This window comes from Struthio camelus, chromosome 5, assembly GCF_040807025.1.
Source record: "Struthio camelus isolate bStrCam1 chromosome 5, bStrCam1.hap1, whole genome shotgun sequence".
NCBI lineage: Eukaryota > Metazoa > Chordata > Aves > Struthioniformes > Struthionidae > Struthio > Struthio camelus.
The window spans coordinates 75,894,653-75,913,857 of record NC_090946.1 but is presented as its reverse complement, the minus strand read 5'-3'; the positions used below and the strand labels follow the sequence as shown (position 1 = coordinate 75,913,857).

Genomic DNA, 19,205 nt, shown 5'->3' with positions numbered 1-19,205 from the left:
AGTCCATCTCTGCCTGAACTGATGCATAACAAGAAAAATGTATGTATCAGGCAAAAAAGAAGGTAAGTGAAAGAGGCACTACCCAGGCCTCATCAGACAGCAACTCTGACCTGTCACTGACCAGATGAGCTAGCCAGCTACCAATTCCCTCTACTGAAACTCTTCAAGAAGAGTAGCCATAGTCAAGTCTTTTCCCTTCTGGCTTTTATAGGTATACATACTGAAAGAAGAAAGGAAGCTAAAAACTATATTTTAAAACAATTTTAAGTTTTTCCACGCAACTATCAATATACTGCAACATCGCTGCTGCTATGTGTCAGTGTTCTCTCACTTTAAAAGCAAATAATAGGAAATCAAAAAAGGGTGAGGGAGTTTTAGAAATACAGTATGGAAAAGCACTTACATAACATACATTAATTCAGCAGGAAATCAATTCCATCAGCTCCTGACAAATACTTAGGTGGCTTTCATTCTCACAATAGCAAATCATCCACTGGCTTAGAAATTCCCTCATCTGCTTGTAAATATGCCTTTTAAAAATACAGCACTAGTGTCAATGAACATAAGATGAACAGACAGAACAGCCTGTGCTGTCTCCAGGCAGGAAAAGTTGTTCAGAGCTTCCTTGAAAATTCTAAGTTTCTTATTTTTGTGAGATTTAAATATAAATGAGGGGAGAAACCTGCATTTCAAGAGATTCTAAATTCTGAGAGAACAAAAGAGTGAAACAAACTTCTCACAGGCAAGGACTGCACATACAACTGTGAAATCAAATCCTTATTTTAAGTTGAGATCAGTCATGCTCCTTTGCTGGCAGAAAATCCCAGACTCCACAAACTGTTACTCAGGCAAACTTCTCCTAATTTACCTGTGGTATAAGTCACAGTCCTGTCTAACACAGGTGGGATTTACTGCAATAGCACCAATGCTGCTGACTCTCTCCAAAATTACTGTATGCTCTTTGTTCAAAGTATCTTGCATTGAAACTTGAGGTAGAAAGGGAAGAATGGTATACAGCAGTGAGCATACATCCTGCCACAAACACCTGAAAGCAAACCTTGTTAGGGGAAGAGTAAAGGGGATGGAAAAAACACTAATATGCAGATTCTAACTTTTTTTCTACTCAGCAGCCAACACCTGTGTGTTTTCTGTATGAAAATTAGCTATTCTCAGTAAAACAAAACTGCTAACAAGATCATCTCCATACTGTTCTTGCGGAAGTTGCTGGAAAACACTTGTGCACCAGAGCCATTAGGAAATGGAATTAATTTTTAAGTCGATGAAGAGAATCAGAACTTGAAGAATACCATCAATCCAATCTTGAAAGAAGGCTCTAACATTGCAAATTTCAAAGTACTCTCCTGTCTTTGTAGGTACTTTATTTTAGCCCAGAGCAATATTAAGGGGGAAAAAAATACAATTCTGTTACTATATCTCATAAACCCATTCCGATTCACAAGTGAGCAAAAGCTGTGGAAAAATATTAAATACATCAAGCAATGATAAGGACTACTTCTCAGATAAATGAGTAGAAACCTGTAAATGTGGCCACGATGCCTCCAAGGTGGGCTCATCTTCTTCTGGATCAAATTCATTGCTGTCACTAGGTGGGAGAGTTCTGAATATATTGCAAGATACCTAAAAAGTAGGAGGAAAGAACGGTGAGATTAGTTTTTTGAAGTAGTACTAGGTATCAGGACACTGTACGTCTAAGCCTACGCTGGGTGCCCTCTATCAGCGTCACATAAGGAGTATTGCTTTTGCTTACTGGCTGAGAAAGCTCTTTAGAAATGGTATAGGTCTAAGGAGCATTTCACCTTAACAAACCTGACCCCTGCTCAGCTTTCCCTTCTCCAGGTGTTTTTGCTTCTTTTTTAGTGAAATCCCAGCACAGCCCAGTCTGCCATCCTTTTTCTCCGCCACTTCTCAGATGAGGTCATCGATATCAACAGGTCTCGAGGGCCATCACTGGGTCTGCAAGCCACTAGGCATGGCCGTTTTCAAGGTGTAAGAAATGCCATAAACATGTAAACATTATAAACGTTTGCATGCAACAGTTATTTTCCTCTGCACAGGGAAAATATTAACGGCATCTGCTTAAGGTCTCATCTGTCAGCACGTGTTATACTTGTCAGTGCTATTCACACGTTATGCACCCGGACACTTCAGGCCAACTACAAAATTTGGTACTAAATGCAAGCAATAAATAGTATTTGCGTGTCACTTATCCCATATTTTATTTCATGGCTAGTTCGCTTTGCTTAATCTTATTTAGAGGTACCTGGCAGAGACTGCTTGGCATTATGAAGCTCATGCTATCAGTGAAGGCTGAACTGAAGTGCTTTCCTGGGTTAATTATACTGCTGAACAGAACGTTCAGCTTAACATGCAGCAAATGTGATAAACGGCAAACATGATGCAGGGCTTTTTCGGCACTTTGAAGGTGATGTTGTGCCGTCTTTGCACTCTGCTACTGCCTTTAACCCACCTCTAAGCTGGTTAATCAAACAGGTGGGAAAAGCAGCATGTTACTTCCTAATCCCTTCTATAGACGACTCCTACTGCTTTCTTCATAGTAGTTCAGATAAACTAAAGTAATTAAGAAAGTCTGTATGGTCTTCAACATTTTTATTTCTTTTTCTAGTCTTTTACTCCTGCAAATGTGTTAAAGTTAATCTGCAGGGCATGTTTCCAATGTATTGGCAACTTAATACGAAAGGCCATTTTAAGGCTAAAAGTTTAAATACATTTCAAATACTGATAAAAACAGGTTGAGAGAATGAAGTGTTAGAAGCTGCAAGACAAACAAGAGATCCAAACGCTGCACACATGAAAAGATGAAACAATGAAAAACAGTATGAAAGTACATGTGGTGCATATTCACTGAACATGGGAAAAAGATTAAAAAAAAAAACTAGCTAAATGAAGAATAAACGAGGTAAACCAGTGAGCATGGAAAAAAAGAGGTCAGATGGGTTTCTGCTTGGACTTTTTTCTTCTAGCCACAAGAGGGTGCATTTCACTACAGTTAACCGTAGGACATACTTTTGGAGACGCCTTCACAGTATAGGTAAATCTTGTTTTCAAGTCACATGGTTTTCAATCCTAATAGATACAGCACTTAGCAGCATGGGCTAATAGATACTGATTTCCGTCTGCCCTATGTGCATACTTGCCAAGTGATTACCAGCATTCCCTAGCAGATATTCTCTTTCCCCCTTCGCCAACTTTTTCACATCTATTCATTCACTTCTTTCAACACCCCCCCACCCCCCCCCATGAAAAGACATTTCTGGTGTCATCAAGGTAAGTCAAATGAATGTTCTAGGAAGACAGGCAGAACACAGTTTCCCTTTCCCCAAAGATATCTGAGCTTCTCTTCTACTCACCCTTATATCAAAACGCAGGTAGAAGAAGAACAGGATCAGATTTAACAGGACTAGCTTTAAAAAGCTCAGATTTGTTTAGAAGGAAGAAAGTCCAAAGGACTCCAGAATAAAAAAGGGGAAATTTTTTGGTGCTGTGGATCTGAATATCTGGGATATTGCAATACTTACTCAAGTATTTTTGGTTAAGGCTTCACGTTCGAAAGTTCTAGCTTTCTCCAGATTTGGACCAAAATAGAGAGCTAACAGAACTAAAACCAGTCTGCAGCTATTTTTTTCTGCTTTAAACTTCATTTGAAACGACAAAGAAATTCTTCTGCAAATTTAACCATACGTTAGTTAACGACATTTGTAGCAATACATCTGAGAAGACATAAGTATTCATTGGTTTTTATGTTTTGAAACTCCTAGAACGAATATCAAAGTTGAAGCATTGCACAAGCAAAAATTGAAAGGATAAGTGCATGTTGTCAGAATGAAAAGATAAATGAAGATAAATTCCTCTAAGACTCAGATTAAGTCAGTGCAAGTTTCACGCAGTTAGTGCCTGGGCTTTAACAGCACGATGTAGCAAGGCAGAACAATAAAGGTTTCAGCAACTGTTAGTTAAGTGCCAGCACTGACACCTGAATCTTAGTTTCATAACAAAACCAGTCTGATTTCTCAAGAGTATGCATAAAGAAAAGGCCAGTCTCAAGGCAACTCAAAGTAACTGAAAAGCAGTTTGTTGCATAAACATAGAGGAATAAACGCAGAGCAAGTTAAAGTCCCGGTACACAGTTTGTTCTCTCTAATTTTCCTTTTCTCTATTAGAAGTAAAGGAAAGTTATATGGAGACAAAACGTAGATATTCTCCTCCGCGGAACAGAGAGAACAGGTTACCTTGGGATATCCCTTAAAGATAATCAAAATTTAAAAAAAAATAATGTGTGCCATTGCAGTTGCATTAATTACCACAGTACAGCACAACAGCTCATTTACATGTGGCGTCAATTTATAGCAGGCTTATCTAAATCAGTAGCCTCTGGGTGGCTAATGTTTATAAGCCTCTAAAGGAGAACTAAAGGCCACAAGTTCTGCCATGCATGAAGTGCCCAGCTGTATGTCAGAGACCGCGACAGCCATCGCACAGGCACGGGCAGCGATGGGCTGCATCAGCTCTGCAATGGGTCATTTTTCTCCAGTAGGCATAAGGTAGCTTTCTGGTATTTATCCCTAAGCCCAAGCAGCCTGCCAAAATTCCTTCAGCTGGCTGGCTGAATCATTTCTCTTCTGACCTCTGTTGGATCATCAAGCTAAAGGACATCCCTGGCAGCTTGTAAACAGACCTTGATGATTCCCCTCCCAGAGGCACCCTACATGACTACGGGTGGATACTGACTTGCGTCTCCCGCTGATTAGGGACACCTCCAAGCTCAGGTGATGTTTTTGCACGACAACTCTAATATTCTAGAAAGTAGTACTACGACAAATCTTCCCTGCTATGTCCTCATCAAAGACACCTGCACCCCATCCGCCGTGACCGTCCGTTTCAAGAGGACACATCAGCCTGGGCACGAAAGTGTACAGCGCTGCCTCCCCGCGACGCAGAATTTGAAGGCCCAGGTGCCAGAACCTGATCTAACAAATCGATAAAATCTGCCCCTCAGCATCAAATCTAAAACTTCCCAGATCAAGTGGGAAATGGCAAAACAATTTATTTTACATTGGAAACCTCCTAGCTCGATGTCGGTTTGTCACAACACACAGCCAGGCACAACTTCTCTGACGAGAGGCAAGGCAAAAACGTTTCTAGACGATTATAAAGAAAACTATACTCAATAATCAGTGACAATTCCTTAAAAAGCAACAAGTCAGTCAAAAATAAAAATAAAAAAAAAAAAGGGAAGGCTGCTCTGAAACCACCCACAAGGAATGAACTAGCTGTAAGGTCTGGAGACAGCTGACAACTGGCACCTGCCAATCCAGAAATATGAAACTATGAATATACACTTAAAAGTAACAAGCTTTAAGAAAGTTCAGATTTTATCACAGCATTTATGCTTGAAATAACTTTTAGAACAGGAAGGGCTAAGAGGCTTAAACCTGACATCAGGACTAACTTGGGGGGGAGGGGGAGGGGGGGGGGTCTTCCTTTTGCCCCTCACCGGAGCACAATAAAAATCACAAAGCTCTAACAGAAACGCTTCACAAATTCAATTTCAGCTCAGTGCTCCTGTTCCACGCTGTCTAAAACAAGATTTTATCAGTAATAGTTTTCCTGAATGGAGTCTGGAATGAAAATAAACATACACCCAGGAGGCTCAAGCCTACACAAAAGCAGGATGAATGAATCCCCACTTAGTTCCCAGGCAACACCTGTTCCTCCATCACCAGTACCCGGAACCTCCCCACAGACCCCTATATAGGAGAAACTGAAGCCGATCATCTATGCACATGCAATATTTCGATTCTTGTGCACTTTGACAACATAGAGAAACAATATAAAGTGACTGGAACACGGCTGAAGCCATTCCGACAGGCTGAGATGCCAATGCCAGGGGAGGCAGACACTCCGCTTATTCCTCTGAAATACATCTTCAGGTGTGGTTTGGTTTTTTTTTAAATATCATTCGTGGATTTACCTATTTTAGAGGCTAAAGTGACTACTGCAGTCACTCAGCTCTAATCTCTCTATCCCATTACATTGCTCCCAGAAGAGTGACTGAAGTACATCCTACAAAAAAGCTAATTTTATCTTAAAGACTATAAATGACTCTACCATCTCCTCTGTCCTGAAGTTTAACTACCAGTTTGTCTAGGGCACAGCTTCTGACTTCAAGGTTGAAGTTGTCTAATTTCCATTGGTTCTTGCTCATCTGTGAGGTCTCTTCTACATCTGATATACACATAAAGGCATATGCGGTCTGCATGTATACGTACGTGGGTGTGTATTTATTTTATTTACACACACACACACAAGCACACAAAACATCTCTCCACCTCTCTGCTGCTAAATGGAAAGATAGCTCTTAAACCCAGGTAGAAGTCTGCTTGTTTTTTTTGAGTTCTGTGATTATTTTCGCTAGCTTCCTTCGAGTCCCCACCTGTGGGGGAGTACACACTCCCAAACGTATTTCAGGTAAAAATAATAATAATAATAATAAGCCAGAGCACTTCCCTTTTTTCCTGGATATTGTCTTTTGCATTTATCAACATGAGCTTCTTTGAGCAGTGCGCTCCATCAGAAACTCATGTTAACATAGTTATCCACGACGTCCAAGCCTTTTTCTGCACCACTGCTTGCCAGAGTACAGTCTTTCAGGGTTTAATATTAGGTGGCTACATTAAAATGTTAAAATTTCAACTTGGCTACGTTAAAATGAAATACGTTAAGACTAGGAACACAGTCAATAATCCAGGTCACTGAAACAAAGAACAGTCCTCCTCATCTTTTCTTGACCCTTTTGTCATCTACAAATTTAATCAATAACCTGAAAGAGTTTAGCTCTAGATCAGGGGCTCCTAAACTCGTTAACTTACCCTGAGCCACTTCAGCAGCGGCAGCACCGTCCACCCATACAGACGGGCAAACGGTTAAACTGAGATCCTAGGCTATGCCTACACTACTGAGCAGTGCAGTGCAAGAGGAGCAGATTTACAGAACGAAACAGCTGGTGCTCAGGTGCTGAATGCCCACGCTATATATTTTTGGAGGGAGGAGTTACTTCCTAATGATCCCACGGAGTGGAGCCCACTCGCAGCTGGAGAGCATTAGGTTACACACCTGGAAGACACAATTTACCCAAAAGAAGTCTAATTCGCAGACCTCAAGACTTCTGGGACAAGCACCAAAGCGCAGTAAGAGTCCGCTTTAAAAAGCACACGCACGATCTGAATTCGAAGTGCTGGTGCAGACACATCCGCAGGCAGCTTTCGTGCAGGCTTTCGCTGCAGGAAACCTGAGCTCTGAAATCCCACTCCAGCTCCCACAGACCTGAACCCGAGGGTACCCACGAGCAACCACCCCGTTCCTCGCTATCTCCACATAACTACATTTTGATGTTCCAGTGAACCAGTCATTTATCTAATGTGTGCCCAGCTAGTTCTGTACAATACCATTTTAAAAATCAAGTTACCACATAGCAATATCTCAAATTTCTTGGACATATTAAGGGGCACAGTATCGATGGAAAGAGTCCCCATTTCTAGAGGGGGCATCAGTTCAAGTGAAAGCCTGCGAATGCATCAGTTTGAGGCACTCTAGTCAGTATTACAAAAGCAAGACTATCTCAAACTCCAAACTGAAGAACAAAGCAAAAAAATCCAAAAACCAAGAAAATACCACCCCCCCCCCCCCAGAATATTCATGCTGTGCTTCTAAACAGGCACAGTGGTAGAAAGGTAGTATTTAAGAAGATAATGTGGCCAAACTGGGCAGGGGAGAGAGATATAATCCTCTAAAAAAATTTTTTTTTAGCTGCAGTGAAACAAGCACTTCTTCAGAGTACAAATATTTTGCCAGCTTCTTTGCTTTGTATCTAGTTTCTGAATTATTATGCAGATAAAGTCTGATGAATGAGGACCTATGTAACCACCAGGAGGAAATTTTTTGTACTACATGTACAAAAAATGGAATAACAGAGAATCTAACACAGGAATTTGGAAATAGTGCGTAAAATAAACCAAAGAAGTTAGATTTTTGTCCTGCTTCTACAGCTCTGATGACCCTCTCAAAGAAAAACAGAGGAGAGAATTTAAAATATGAAGTGACTTTTAGCTAGGTTTGTACACTTTGATAGCTTGCCATGTGAAAATTTTAAATGCAAGCCCATCTTTTAGGTCAAAGGATAGTGCATCTTCATTTCAGCATTTCAGATGGTGTCAAAATAACCTTTTCAACTTCTCCTAACTCAAGTTGAGTTTTAGATTAATTCATAATATTTTACAGAATATCTGAAATTATTTAAATAATAATTTAAATTTCACATTAGAAAAAAAAGTCATTCCTTGTCAATTCTTAGAAGAGCATACGTTTTTATTTATTCTACTTGAAATGACATTCGGTATTGTATTTCTAAATCTAGTATTTGAAACAACAGGAACATATGCAAAGTTCTTTTTTGAACAGAAAAAGGTAAGATTGGATATGAGTAGACTTGCATAAAAATGTCTATCCAAGAACAGTTTAACATGAAAAACCTTAAATAGCATGAACATTTAGCAACTATGGTGTCATACTTAGTCATAAGCAAAGCTACAGAAAATAAAGAAATTCTTAACGCCCATAAAGTCTAACAAGTAGTGTACAGCCTAAAGAAGGTTCCTTAACAGGCTAAAAAATTCATGGCTTAACAAGGTATTTTTTGTGTTTAAGGGGTCTGTCACAAACTTCTATCTCTTTCACTACAAACCTGTAGTGAAAAGAATGCAATCTCTCTAGATTTAAGTCAGAAAAGAAATCTGAACCTGATCTTTCCAATGTAATTTTTGGCATTTATTTGGGTATTCATTCACAGCAACTTTTGTTCTGTCTGTGTTGCTCAACACCACAAGACATCTAATATGATGTTTGGTTTTGACTATAGAGATTCCAGTTTTATTTTAGTTGATTCTTCATTACAGAAAAAGAGGACTACAGGAAGCTGTAGCCATTTTTGCACTTAAAAGAGAGGAAACCAAAGTAACATCCCATTCTGTATTTCAAAACCGTTTCATTAGCAATCTCTCATGGGCTGGCAACCACCCTTGGATGCAGCATAAACACCACAGCAAACATCTGGGGTTAGGTTTACAGTTTCTAAAGGAGCAAGTGGGGGAGCTGAAATGATGCTCACCAACAAAGAAATTCACCCAGGTTTTCCAGTTTAACAGCCTGCCAGTTTTCCACATCCTCATCCATTTGATCTTTTAAATAAAAGAAATCAGTTTCCTCAATCTATGTCTTAATCCCCAGAAAACACAAAAAGCTCTACTACATACACCCTGTAGGATACTGCAGATAATAGCAAACATTTATTTCATTCAACTACTAGTGCTTAATCTACCGGCAAAATCAGCATCATTAGTTTAAGCATCCACATTTTGCTCAGACAGTAGCAAATTTTAGATTAAGTGTCCAATTATTGGCTCGTAAAGTCATATTACTTGCATTTCCTTCTAAGCAGAGTGCGTTTTAATTGGCAAGGGCCTTTTTTCTAAGACTAGCCTAATTCTAAAGAATATCACATGCCCTTCTAAACAACACATCAAAAATGCAGGCAAGTGCACTGTGCAATACCCTTCTGAATAAATGTGCCTAGCTTATGTCCATTAACACAAATCCCAGCCACTCTTCCCATCAAGTGATATTGATAATACTGACGAGGCCACGGTAAGCTTGCTTTGGTGGCCATTAGTAAATTCGATTTTTTTTTTAAATAACCAATAACATGCCAAACGCTTATGTATATGTGAAGCTAAAGAGAGTGGTTTGAAAGAAGCAAATAACATCCCCCCACACACCCACAGATTGACAAATAACCAAGTCACTTCACATTTAGCCATATACAACATCATCACACGCATATGCGAACAAGATGAAACTACATAATATTATGATTAGGGATAAAGGTCCTAATGGCACGAATTTAGGATGAGTACTAGTAAAAAGATCCAGAAGCTGAGTTATGCTGGTTCCTCCAAATGAGTAATTTTCAAACCATTGTATCATAAGACCACAACATTTAAAAAATAATTAAAAATCTCAAGAGTTTCTACACAATTTTACCAGCAACCTTCTTCTATCCCAGTATCTGTAAAGTCAAACTTGTTTTGGGTCATAAGCAGAAAAGTTTACAATGCATGCACTTCAGAAAACTTTAAAAAAGGCTGCTCTATGAATATCATTTCTTCTGACATTTTAGATAATTAAGACAAGAAAGTACTTTAGCCATTAATCCTTCTTTATAAATACGAGTACCTTCTTAAATTTCAGCTTCAGCCTGGTATGCATTTCTCTGTGCTCTTAAAAGATGGCACAGCTTGCAAAACAGCTTCCTCCTTTTTCCCCTATACAATACTTCCCTTCACCCCCAGATTGCAATGGCCCAAAGAGCCAAGGAAGAAATATTAATTTCTGGATTCCTACGTCCCAACCTAGAATTAGAAGCAAGTGCTAAACATAACAGGGAGGAGGCCTTCCGAAAGGGCAAAGAGCTTTTCTGCTTCATTTTGATAGGTTTTAAAACACTGGTCTTTCAAACAAAACACGCCACAACTGTGGCGGGCAGTCCGCGGGCACTAATTCGGTAAGAATATAAATACTGCTGTTTTCTTCTGTGTCATGACAGGTTAGAGCTTGTCAACTTGACAGGCCGTTTGTGAACGCAGTTGGAGACCTAAAAGAAAATCCTCAAAAGCAGATAACAGTGGCAGTTGCACAAGAGAGCTGATCTCAGGCTTAGGAAGTCAACTGTGTACGGTTAAGTTTATCTCAGTTGAAGAATACGAGCGCTAGTCAGCTTTAAACAAGAACATGCACTTTTTGCAAAGGACAAGAAGTTACACCAAACTTAATGCTACAGTTTCACTCCAACAGCAGCGACTTGCTGCCCACAAAGTGGACTAACGTATTCTGCTGGCCAGGCAACACGTGATGAAAGCTCATTAAAACAATGTTAGCAATTCTACCCGCCCGTCCTCCACAGCTGCACTCCAAGTATTACCAATCAGATAACCTACCTGTAAAATACAGAATACCTGCAACACACAAAATCCCTGATGACACAGTTTAGCATAAACACTGCATTTAGCATTCACGGGGATGAGTGACAGAAATCATTCATGCATTAACCATGGGTTCACCCACGTGAATTCAATAGCAGAGCACAACATCCTGCTCACATAGCATACAACCACCAAAGTGTTTTCTGCAAGAGCATGCACATTAAAAACATTGCAGGTTGCAATATGCACAATTAAAGTACTCCAGCTTCTCCCTTTTTAAAACATTTTTTTCAATAGCTTACACACTCATCAAAGCAAAGGTGTCTGTGGCAGGCTACAGCTCCTTAGAAAACTAAAAAATAAAAAAGAAGCAATTCAATCATTTCTCAGGAAACTGTATGTCCACTTCCCTAATTACTTTTGCACCTTTTTATTTGTAAAAATCCCACTTCACAGTAAACTCCAAAACCCTTCTACACTGAGAAAGGGACTTAGGTTTAACAGAGGAATCAGAGCAGCACTTTATGAGAATCCATGCAAATTTGGCCAGGACATTAGCTCTAACACGGTCCTTTCCAATTGCACACATCACTTTGACCATGATTTTCCCTGCAACTGCTTCTCTTAACAGTCATGGGCCACTAAATAGCTACACACGGGACGCAAGCGTATTCTCAGTCTTGCCCTGCTTAAGTACCCTCACAGCGAGGGCAACCTGTAGCTTCAGTTGAGCACTGGAGCCCACATACAAGGCAGGAGAAAGAAAGGTGAAGAAGGACTGATGCAATGAAAGGGTCGGGGAACATGAGGAAACAAGACAGACCACTTTCCCATCACAAATGAAGGGGGCTGAAACTGGAAATTCCTGAATCTCTACTAGCAAACAGCTGTGAAATCCACCAGAAAAATTCACTCTGTATCTTCACTTCCAACAACGGCTCCATACTGGAGTTAAAAACTTGTTTTAAGTAAATTATTTATACCACTATTCCTATTCAAACAATTTAGGCAATGCTTCATTTCCTTAAGATAAAAACACTCTTGTGCATCAGCATCCATGGCTGCAGGGACACAGTAGGGACATGCTAGCAAAAAGGGATTGTCTCTCTCAGTTCATGTTAAGACTCGCAGTTTATATTCCTGATTCAAATCAATCTTCATGAGCAGTTACAGATCAAGTGTTCCTCATTTTCTGGGAGCGCAACTTAAAACAGCACTAATCTGCAGAGCCTTGATTCTATAAATATTGCTACAGCGAACAACTACAACCAAAGTCAAAGAGATAATATGACCTGAACAGCTGAAAGGCTAAAAAAAGAAAAAAAAAGATCAAACAAAAACAACCAAACAAAAAAAACACTCCCAAAAGGTGGGACACAAAATGCAAAGTAACCGCTTTTGATAAAGTTGGGTGTGCAGCAGGGTCCTGTCTGCACAAGGCCTATGTCATTTGCTCATCTCAAGAGGTGTAAGGAAGACGAAAGTAACATTTGCAGAGCATTTAGATGCTACAGTGCAGCACTCGCAGAAGAGTGTGGCAGCATACTAGTAATTCTGTATTCAGACCAATGTGTGAACGGTGCATTAGACCACATGCTGAACAAATAATACAGCAGATGAAGAGCGGTTCATTCAGAAGACTGGTCCAGAACGGGAGGCAAAAAAGGAGGGAGGGAGAGGGAGAAGGAGGAAGAATCTGATCGCATAACCATAGACTTTACGAGACGGCATACACACAAAGAAGCCATAGTAAGATTTCTTCCATACATCCTTAATTCTGTTTTTGTTCACTGGTAACTGCTTGACTATCCTGTCACAATTTTCAGCTGTTTTTAAATATTACAGACAAGTAATACGTCATGTATCTGTGTGCCAGAAAAGAAATAATGAGAATATATAACGCAGGGCAATCTAGTGAAAAATATTCATGTTTCTCTTACAGCACGTAGCTAGTGGATTCCGTGATCATACAGCGCCATTAGAAAACCATTACTAAATCTATATTTAACTAATTGGTCTTCTGATTCAGATAACAGGTTATACTATCACATGGTAGTATAAACATTTTACAGCAATGATTTATCTCGCAAATAGCAATGAATATTCTTCACAACATAGCATCTGGTGCTAGTTTCATTTTTACATTGAAAACATTATTATTTGACAATTTATAAATACAAGGTATGGCATTATTATTGAGCAATCTTGCTGACTCTTTAACTGCAGCTGCTATGAATCTACAAAATACAACCATGAAATTTTCACATCTATGCAACATTTTTAACATTTATTATTTAAAAGTAATTACCTGTACATACTTTTAGCTATCTTAGAGCTTCAGTACACACTCAAAAGCTTGGATAAAGTTCAAAGAAAGAAAAGAAATGTCTACAAATTACTCCCTTATTTATATGTGGGGGGGGGGGAAAAAAAAAAATCTCAGATTTTATGGCTGCTGAGGCAATAATCCAGGTTTCCTTTCATACATTTCTGGCACTACAACATCCATTACCTATTTGACCTTCATTAAGTATATATAAAAATTATTATTTTTGTCTTTGGAGAATTTTCCCCAAACGATGTCTAGCAGAAAATACAAACCAAAGGCCTCATTTAATCCACCTACTCCAGGTTTCAATTTGGCTCACAATCCATCATGGGAATCGCAAGTGGATTTCAAGAGACCACGAGAAAGAAGAAACTCACCATTCTAACTACTTCAGGGTAAGTCTGCTCTGTCAAACAGCCTCTGCTTATTGTAATGTAGTCCACCAGTTCATTAAGAGTGGAGCGCTTGTATTCTTTCATTTTAAGGTCTGAAAGCGTGTCCATGAAGTCAAAAATGACACAGCACTGTTGAAGTTTCTTTAGGAACAGTTCAGGCTGCTCTGAAGATGGAACGTCTATGAAACAAGAAAGGAAATCTTTGTGAGTCTGGCATCTCTTTATATGAAACAGGAATTCTTTTTGAAGATCACTTTCAAAGGAAATCAGTATTCATACAATTTTCGTAAAACAGAGCTCAGAGTAACGAATGAACCCCTTTATAGGAACCGTATTACTATTTACTCTATGAGATCTTGATCATCGTGTCATAACAGTAATTTAAATATTTGCTGTTAAGAAAATAAGGTTCACCAAAAAAGGCCAGGTCTAAGTACAGAATACAAATACAACCATATTTAAGATTTAATTCTACAAAACACCACTAGTTTCACTGGAGGCTGACATTCATCAGCTTCCACTCAGGATAACAGCCATTGTTAACTTATACCCTAGAGAAGGAAGAAAGAACTGTCAGATATATCAGGTTTTATTAATTTATACTTCCAAAAATACTGCATCACTTACAGCTCTATATGAAGGCATACATTTAAACTATAGCTCCGCAAACAAATTTTCAGTCTCAATCCTTACCCCCATGTTGAGAGTTTCCGTAGTAAAATCAACTGTTATTTTACTAGAAGACAATGAGGATTTCCTGCTATATTACATAAATGTAATATGTATTAATAGCAACATTTTCTCACAAAATAATATGTGCTTGGCCAATAGAGTAAGCAGAAGGTACTACTTGCTTTTTTCACTCCGTTTTCTAAATTCTTAGTGGATAAGAGACTTAATAAAATAATAAATGGAATGATAATTTCTCTCTTACTGGTTTGTTAGTCTACCAGGTACATCAAAAGAAAGCACAGAAAGCTTCGTTTATCCAGCGTTCACGTACACAAGAGGCTAATGTTAACAGAAAAGCTGCAGAAAGTAAATACGCATTTTTATTTTGAAATACGTTCTCAAACTGGAGAGGACTTCACCTCCTTCCATCTGTATTTTTTCTTTAAGATACAAAGCTCTGCCAGCACTAAAATCCAGCAAAGGATCCTCCATGCAGCAATGCAACGTACAAATGAAAATCTGTGCTGTTTTCAACTAGAAATTTTTCAATACTCTGTTAAAAAAAAAAATTTTTTTTTCGAAGTTCATATTTCTTAAGACTTGCACATGCTAGCATAAAAGCCAACCTGAGACAGAACTTCGCATCTTTCAGACACAGAGTTTGTCAAATTAAGGAATACGCGGTAAACTCTAAAGGCTGAAGAATTTATAGTAGTTTTAAGGACAAAGCACCCTGAACCTGTTTTAATTAAAATCATGTACAGAAGTTACCAATTTCAAGTTTGAAAGATCTGTGAAATATTAAAAGGTCATTGTATTTAAAAGTACTTTTAAATATTGCATTTTTAAAAGACGTGAGGACCCCGCGACACTTCACATCCACTCTCCGCATTGCTTAATCACTGAAATGAATAAATATGGATTGCAGTACAAATAAATATTCTATGTGCTTTTTGATCTGACATGGTAAAGCACAACAGTCTATTTAACCTTCTTTCGCTTACAGCACTGCGGCAGTTACAAGATTCAAAAGGTTATCACACTGTTTCCCACAAAGAACAAAGACGACCTTGCCTAAGTTTAATGGACAATACAGGCAGCACGCACCAATCTCATATTCATTCGGCTAAGCCCTGCAACAGCTGGGTCCAAAAAAAAAAAAAAAAAAAAAAAAAAAAAAAAGGATGCTGATGACACCACACTTCATATGATGACACCACACTTCACATCATATCATCCTTTTAATTGTCCACCACACATTCCCGGAGGCTTTATTCATCTGTGGAGCAGAAGATGCAAGGAATGTGGTCCTCCGAAGCTCCAACAAGAAGAGCTCTGAAGGAGAAGAGTTCCCTTTGCAAAAAGGGGCAGGTAACAAAGCCCAGTCATCCACTTAGCAAGTCACACACACACACACACACACACTCACTCACTCAAAACGCCTCACAGCCGACAGTGCTGAAATTCAGGGCAAGTCCAAGGGTAGGAGAAAGTCATCAGCCCTGACCCAGTGCAGAAAAGGCCATTTGTCCGAGTGTCCTGTCGAAAGCAGGAACCACTCCGAAGCCTGGCAGGAGATAACAGGCCTGAAGAGGTGTTTATGAGAGAAGTGTTTACGAATGGTCATGTTACCTCTTTTCTTGATTATCTTCCCGCAAATAGTGTAAAGAAGGAAAATGGAGTCCAAAGTTCACTCTTTTACAGAATTAACAGTCAATGAACAATTAATTAACAATTTCCTCCAAAAGATATACTGTAAATACAAACTGGAAAAGAGATACAAGCGCAATTGTTTACTTTTCAAGAAGAGTATTACATTGAATTGCAGCTTGCGCTTTCTCACGCTATCTGTAATCCACCATATAACTTTACAACGTGTAAGTGGTATCAATAAAACACATGATGTCATACAAATACAGCTTTTTTTGTTTGCAGTTTTCTACAGCTTGCATGCTTTTGCTTTGGCTGCCAAGGTAAGTACATGCAAGAATACACTACACAAAGCAAATGGAGGCTGAAATCAAATGGAAATCCATTGAGATTCAATTCAAAGCAAGTTCTACCAGACTAAAATGGCTCAAGTTTATGCTCATTTTAAGGCTGTATCACTGTTAAATATAAAATAATTAAAGCATTAAAATAACTTATAAAACCCTAAGGTTTTTTTCCTATTAGAAAGCTATGGGTGTAGGGAAAATAATAATTAAGTTCCTCTCAAGAGAAACTAGTATACGAACACGAGATTAATTTCATGGCAGCCTTACCATATTAGCAAGCTATGAGCACTAAATGAATAAACTCTTTAAAAAAAAAAAAAAAAAAAAACAACACTGTTCTGGTCATATCCGCTTTTCTTTATGAAGCAAATTGCCACTCACACTACAAAATAAAATTTGCAAGAAGTTTTCATGCAATAATAGTTTTAATTGTTCTTGGCAATTGGGCGTTTTTTAAGAATGAGGTAACGCCTGAGCTGTCATTTTTTCCTACCTGGCAACAAGAAAAGTCTCTGAGGATAAACTTTTTTGGGTGGGAAGGGAGGACAGAATATGCATAGCATGGGAAGAGGGCAGCAAAAATCAGTAAAATCAGTTCTCCATGTTCTCAATCTTCCCACAAAGACCAAGTAACTGCGGGGGGGGGGACATTTTCCTTATTCCTCTAACCCCTCTTTCATAGGCATACAGACCTTATTACTGTTTAATGAAGCAACTGGACATGAAACACGTAAGTGATACCCAACTCATTACACATGTCCACAATTAGCTGATGAAAAACAGCAAATCACTGTGCTCTCAGCAGATGGATGCTCAGAGCTTTCAATGAATTCTGCAACATTTTACTCTTGTGTTAACAAACAGCCAAACATTTAGGCCCCAAAATTTAGTAACCCTCAATATTACCATTTTATTTGCTCCCAGTTAAAAGAAGAGGAAGTTGTGCAACTGCTAAAATAAATCTGTGTAAAGTAAATATTCAGAATACTATAATAAATCTATACAAGTAAAATCAAAATGGCATGACTAAGTGGCATGTGGATTTATGTCCAAAGCACATGAGAGAATACATTTATTAAAAACAAAATTTAAAGAAAGGTAGGCTTCTGTCTGGATGACTATGGGAATCCTCCTCATTTTCAGAAAAAAGTCTTCCTCACAAGTTAATTTTCAGGCTAAAAGACTTGTCAGTTTTCGCTTTACTTATTTAAAACACAGTACAAAGTTTTTGATAGGCACAGAATATTCAAAGGAGAGCTCAGTGCGAGCAAGTACCAATAAATTCAGAAGATAATAATCAGAAACATTAACAAAATCAAGTTTAGAAAGTGATCAGAAAAATAAAGATAAGTCATTATAATTTTTTAGGCATACAGACCAACAATTGCCACTACAACTGCTGAAATACTAATTCTAAAATTGCCAAAGCAGTTCCGTTCCTATCCTAATCCAATCAGCCCATCCTTCCTCCTCCGTCCTCTCTGCAATCTCTGCCTTCTGTATCCTTTATCAACTGAAGAAATCAAAATCTGATAGCATACTACAACTTTCTAACGGGAACACATGTAGAAAATACTCATGTTCACACTACAGACACTTTATACTTTATAAACTTTGCACTTCATATAAACTTATAAGCTATGTACTTTATGCTTTAGTTCAAAAAAGGCAAATAATTTAGACATAACTAATTTTGGATCAAGTGGAAAAGCAAAACTATGCATCAGACTAGCAAAATGGCATCTAGGGAACTGAGGTTGGTTCTAAACATACTTCTCTGAATGGCAGTGAAAAATGGAGGAGGGGAAGGCACTGAACACTGGGATCAGTTCCCTGAGCCACTTCATCCTGGAGGTTTGCAATGAAGGGTATAACGCCAGGGAGTGAAGACTGCGGAGGGGATGGAACTGCTTAAGCCAGCACTGCAGCTGCAAGAAAAAGTCATGCGACTGCAGACATAAGAGAGAAAAGGGCCTGGAATTAGAATAAAGCACAACAAATGTTGCAGATTGCAAACCAAATACTAAGTAAAAACATGATATGCCCACCGATTCTACCCTTCACCCCAATATATGCTTTCAGAGCATTAATTAGTAACAAATATGTTACCAAAATGCTGTCAGAGTAACTATCATATCCAGTATATAAATTGCTGTTATTAATTAGCTTGAAGACAAAGTTCTGCATAAAAAACTAGCATCATCATCATCTTGCACTTTAGCAAAAATAAGCGGCACTTGCTTAAACATGAAAAATAAACACATACTAAAATTACAATAACATGTCCAAATGGGAGGACAGAGATTAACATTCTTTTTCTTTTACTTGCATTAGTTTTAAGAACTTGCTTATAATTTCCAAACACCAGAGAACTCCGTATTACTCACTTCCCCATCAACTGAGATTGTTTCCTATATTGTTTCCCTATCAACTTAATGAGGTATTAATTCCCCAATTCTGCTTCCATTTCATTATCTTGCAGATATTTCATAAATCTGGGATTAGGATATTGCTACTTAAGTAAAATTTCCTTGTGCCTAAAAAGCTCTAAAATAACAACAACCACAAAACCCTAAAGAAAGGAACGCCCCTGAAAAACCAGCAGTGCCCTGCTGAGTCAAATCCGCGGTTCACCAAGCCCAGTGTTCTGCCTCTAACAGCGGTCAAACGCAACGCTACTTGGAGACAACGGGCCACGTTCTATATCCATCTTTTTCCCCTAAAGTGCAGATACGTACAC

At 38.7% G+C, this 19,205-nt stretch overlaps 1 protein-coding gene across 9 annotated transcripts in view; it reads right to left on the bottom strand.

Moving 5' to 3' along the window:
* PPP2R5E (protein phosphatase 2 regulatory subunit B'epsilon) overlaps positions 1-19,205 on the bottom strand; it is a 78,650-nt gene that overhangs the window by 19,720 nt on the left and 39,725 nt on the right. For all 9 annotated transcript variants that reach the window (XM_068947339.1, XM_068947336.1, XM_068947337.1 and 6 more), the window contains 2 exons: positions 13,779-13,975; positions 1,537-1,638 (listed from right to left, as the gene is read on the bottom strand). In XM_068947339.1, the coding sequence (XP_068803440.1) occupies positions 1,537-1,638; positions 13,779-13,975 (299 nt within the window). The remainder of the gene's footprint in view (positions 1-1,536; positions 1,639-13,778; positions 13,976-19,205) is intronic.